Source organism: Bison bison, unplaced genomic scaffold (genome assembly GCF_000754665.1).
Source record: "Bison bison bison isolate TAMUID 2011002044 unplaced genomic scaffold, Bison_UMD1.0 scf7180017864148, whole genome shotgun sequence".
In the NCBI taxonomy this organism is placed as follows: domain Eukaryota; kingdom Metazoa; phylum Chordata; class Mammalia; order Artiodactyla; family Bovidae; genus Bison; species Bison bison.
The window spans coordinates 4,297,713-4,301,672 of NW_011494720.1; the positions used below are offsets into that span (position 1 = coordinate 4,297,713).

Consider the following 3,960-nt stretch of genomic DNA (forward strand, 5'->3'; position numbering starts at 1 on the left):
AAGAGTTGACTCATTGGAAAAGACTCTGATGCTGGGAGGGATTGGGGGCAGGAGGAGAAGGGGACAGCAGAGGATGAGATGGTTGGATGGCATCACCGACTTGATGGACATGAGTCTGAGCAAGCTTTGGGAGTTGGTGATGGACAGGGAGTCCTGGTGTGCTGCGATTCATGGGGTCACAAAGAGTCGAACACAACTGAGCGACTGAACTGAACTGAAGCTAACATTTAGTTTTAGTCTGAATTACAAATCATACATAAAGTAACTAGAAGTAAGAAGCTCTGGCAAGGTGTTTTCCAGAAGAATTATTATTTAATAAAAACCACTCAGTGTGTAAATAACATTTTATATATTGATTTAAAATATTTAGTTATTTATAAAGTGCCTGATAACTTTTAAGTAGTTGTTTTGGCAGGTTTTTTTTTTTTGCTTAACTTTCTGTTGAGTAGACTGTTACTTTGCAGTAAGGAAACTGTATTGTAGATTTTGATTTGGTGAATATGATTAATGAGGGTTTCCTATGTTTTTTACTTTATAAATGTTGGATTTTATGCTGCAGTTGAATGGTCTTGTGTCTCAGTCTAAGTGGATGTGCCTTAAAAGCCTAAATTATGGGATCACACATATAAAACAAAGCACAATTGAGGCTAGTTTTTTAAACAGAAATATGTTGATTATGCGATTGCCACTGAGCTATTAGGTACAAATTCCAGATAGTTTTTGTTTAACCTATAATTTTTATTTTTTCATTTTCAAGTTTATTCATAGTGTTGTTTTATAAAACTTAAACATAAAGGGTTTTCTCAAAATTAATAAAAGCTCATTTCTGATTTTTAATCCATGTGCTCCCTTCTCTTCTGCTGAATTCATTTTGACTGATCCATTCCAACATTGTACATCTCTATATTTTGTTATATATACTTGCTAGCTTAATATTCTAGGAGAAGCAGAAGATAATGAAGTTGAAGGCAACTCCCTTGCATACATTTATTAATGTTCTTTATTTTCAGTTATTTGATTTTTCTATGGCAACCCACTCGAGTATTCTTGCCTGGAGGATCCCAGGGACTGGGAGCCTGGTGGGGTGCCGTCTATGGGGTCGCAGAGTCGGATACGACTGACGCAACTTAGCAGCACTAACCTAATTTAGCCAATAAAACGTTACTACAGGAGATCTTTACTTTTCCTTCCAGGAAGGAAGAGTGTATATCTACCAGTGGCCTACCACCGTATTTTGCATGTAACACACTTTGGGTATATTGACTGTATACCTGCTTCAAGGACCTTTACTGACCATAGCTGGTGCTCATGTTTATGTTTGTTTATGTTATGTTTATCTCAGAATTCATGATTAAAATTCATTGCTTTGTTGATAATGAATTTTGAAGACCTTTGAAGCTTTGTTAAACCGTAAATTTAGCAGGAAAGTTCTAATCAAACATTTAAAACCTCTTTTTTTCTTTTAGTTCTATAAACATGTGGTACAGAGTGTTGAGAAATTCATTCAGAAAGTAAGTATATAGTTTTCCATGTATATGCTAAAGTTCTGTAACTGTAGACTAACACCTTGTGCTATTCTCTTTTCAAATACCCAACTTTATATTGTTTTGATGACTGTTCAAAAGTGATTCCATTTGTTTTAATTTCTAATTAAGAAATAAAATGAAACTGCCTTTCAAATAATTCTAAAAACGAAAGCTTTCAGGTAGATGTGTTTGTTAATTTGCATTGCCATAGTGAGCATCTGTTCCATGAAGAAAATATTTCAGTATGATTTTTTTAATGAAATTTTAGATTCATTGCTTTTTATATAGCCTTTAGAGAAATTCTCCTTTTTCATTTCAAGCTTAATGCCTAGAGAGCAGTCTTCCTTGTAGATAAGATGTAGTAAATGTAGTAAAAATGCTAGCCGCTTTTCTTCTGCTGATTCATTTTGTTCATCCGTTAGCACAGTATGCATCTCTACTTCTTATTATTAGACCTGAAGTTCCATTTTCCAGGGTAAGCAGAGGGAGACAAAGTTGAAAACAGCTGTTTTTGCATACATTTAGTAATTTTTTTGGTAACCAAAGCCCAAGGTGGCTAGGTTATATTTCTTTGCCCCTTGTGATCAGTGCCTTATCTCTGCCGCTTTTTTTGGGCAGGAGTACCATAAGACTTAGGATTTGTAAAATGATACTATAGGAAATCTGTCACTGAATTGAGGTTTAGTATTCTGCCCTTTGTTCACTTGCCTAGATGTGAGCAGAACCAGTGTGACAATCAGAGGTGAATCAAAGGACATAAATTGCAGTGTGTTTCTTGAGTGAAAATAGCTGACCGGAGGAGGGTGCGTGGATCAGAGTAGTGTTACTGCGTCTCCAAACTATCTGGATAATCTTGAATAAATCAGTTACCTTTTATTTGATTCAGCTTTTTTCCCCTCTTAATATCTTGTTTTCTCAAAACTTAAAGTATTGATAAAACATATTTTGAGATGAACAGCTAGTGAATTGAAGCTTAAGGTATGGGGTAAAATAACAGGTATGCTGTATGTCTAAGGTAAATCTAACTGTAAGATAGAAATGTTGGTGGTTAGAAAGTTTCATTGTTATAAAACTTTAAAAAGATTCAAATGTCTAAACAGTGTGTCTTAAACTTTTTTTTGTGCATAAGAAACTTGCACAGATTACCTAGGGATCTTGTTGAAATGCAGGTTCTGATTCCCTGAGGGTGGGTCATTTAGACTCTGGTAAAACCAAAGCAGATCAGGCTCTGATTAAGTGTGTCCTGAGAGTTGTTCAGTCTCTCATTGGTATCCGACTCTTTGCGACCCTATGACTGCAGCACACCAGGCTTCCCTGAGAGTAGACCTTGTTAAAGCCCTGGATGCTCTGACTCTCTTGGAAAGGTTCCTTTTCCTCTCCTTCTGTTGGAAGCATGCAGTATTCACTTTCAGAATTCGTTTGGTATCAGGTATAACTGTCCTGAGACAGCCCTCTTTTCTTACATGCTGCTGTCAGCATCATTTAGTGCTTTGTAAGTGCCACAATTAATTCAAAGTATAAAGAAATCCCTCATGATATTGGAGGCTTAGGAATTCTTGTGTTTTTGCTGATAGAACTTGAACAGTTGAAAAACATTTCAGATTTTTTTAGTCTTAATTCTTCTCTCAAGTTTCTAGTTGGTAACGTAACCAAGTTTACCAAATACTGTTCTTTTAAAGCTTTTCTACAACATTTAAATCATACATAACTTTTTTTTTTTTTTGCCATTTTATGTGGCAGGCACATAAAAATACCTAGTGTTACCAGTGAAGGAAATTCCATACTGTAACATCATAATATGGTGTTTCTAAAGGTTATTGTGAAAGAAGTGTTCATCTTTATAGCTTAATACTAAAACCCCTGACACTTTTGAAGCTTTGGAATCTTCATAGTAGGGAAGAAAGGCCCATTCATTGTGTTGTGTACTCATGATTCTTATGTACTGTGAGTTTATAATCAAGAATTTTTGTTATAAATCAAAGAAAAAGGTGTATTTGTTTTTTTTTTAAACTCACTACACTAATCGCTTTTATTACTTACCACTCAGTATTTAAAAACTCTTACCAGCAACTTAGCAATTTTATTTAGCCTTACTCTCAAGATAATCATTTCTATAAAATAATACATTAAATATGAGATTATTTTGTCTGTTTTTCCAGCATTGAGGAATAGATGACTTTTAACAAAGAAATGTGTTGGGTTTTCATTAAATTTAAACAATTTTTTTAGTGGATGTATTATTTGCCTGGCTAGGTAGATAATTATTTGCTTGTATACCACCTTATGACAGAAAGTGAAGAGGAACTAAAAAGCCTCTTGATGAAAGTGAAAGAGGAGAGTGAAAAAGTTAGCTTAAAGCTCAACATTTCAGAAAACTGAGAACATGGCATCTGGTCCCATCACTTCATGGGAAATAGATGGGGAAACAGTGTAT

The 3,960-nt window shown here is 34.8% G+C and overlaps 1 protein-coding gene across 5 annotated transcripts in view; it reads left to right on the top strand.

Moving 5' to 3' along the window:
* The window catches only part of SCAF8 (SR-related CTD-associated factor 8), a 196,285-nt gene that overhangs the window by 43,753 nt on the left and 148,572 nt on the right, over positions 1 to 3,960 (top strand). For all 5 annotated transcript variants that reach the window (XR_825353.1, XM_010840850.1, XM_010840849.1 and 2 more), the window contains exon 3: positions 1,467 to 1,511. Coding sequence is in view for 4 of the 5 variants with exons in the window: in XM_010840850.1 (XP_010839152.1) it covers positions 1,467 to 1,511 (45 nt within the window). In the remaining variant the exon portion in view is untranslated. The remainder of the gene's footprint in view (positions 1 to 1,466; positions 1,512 to 3,960) is intronic.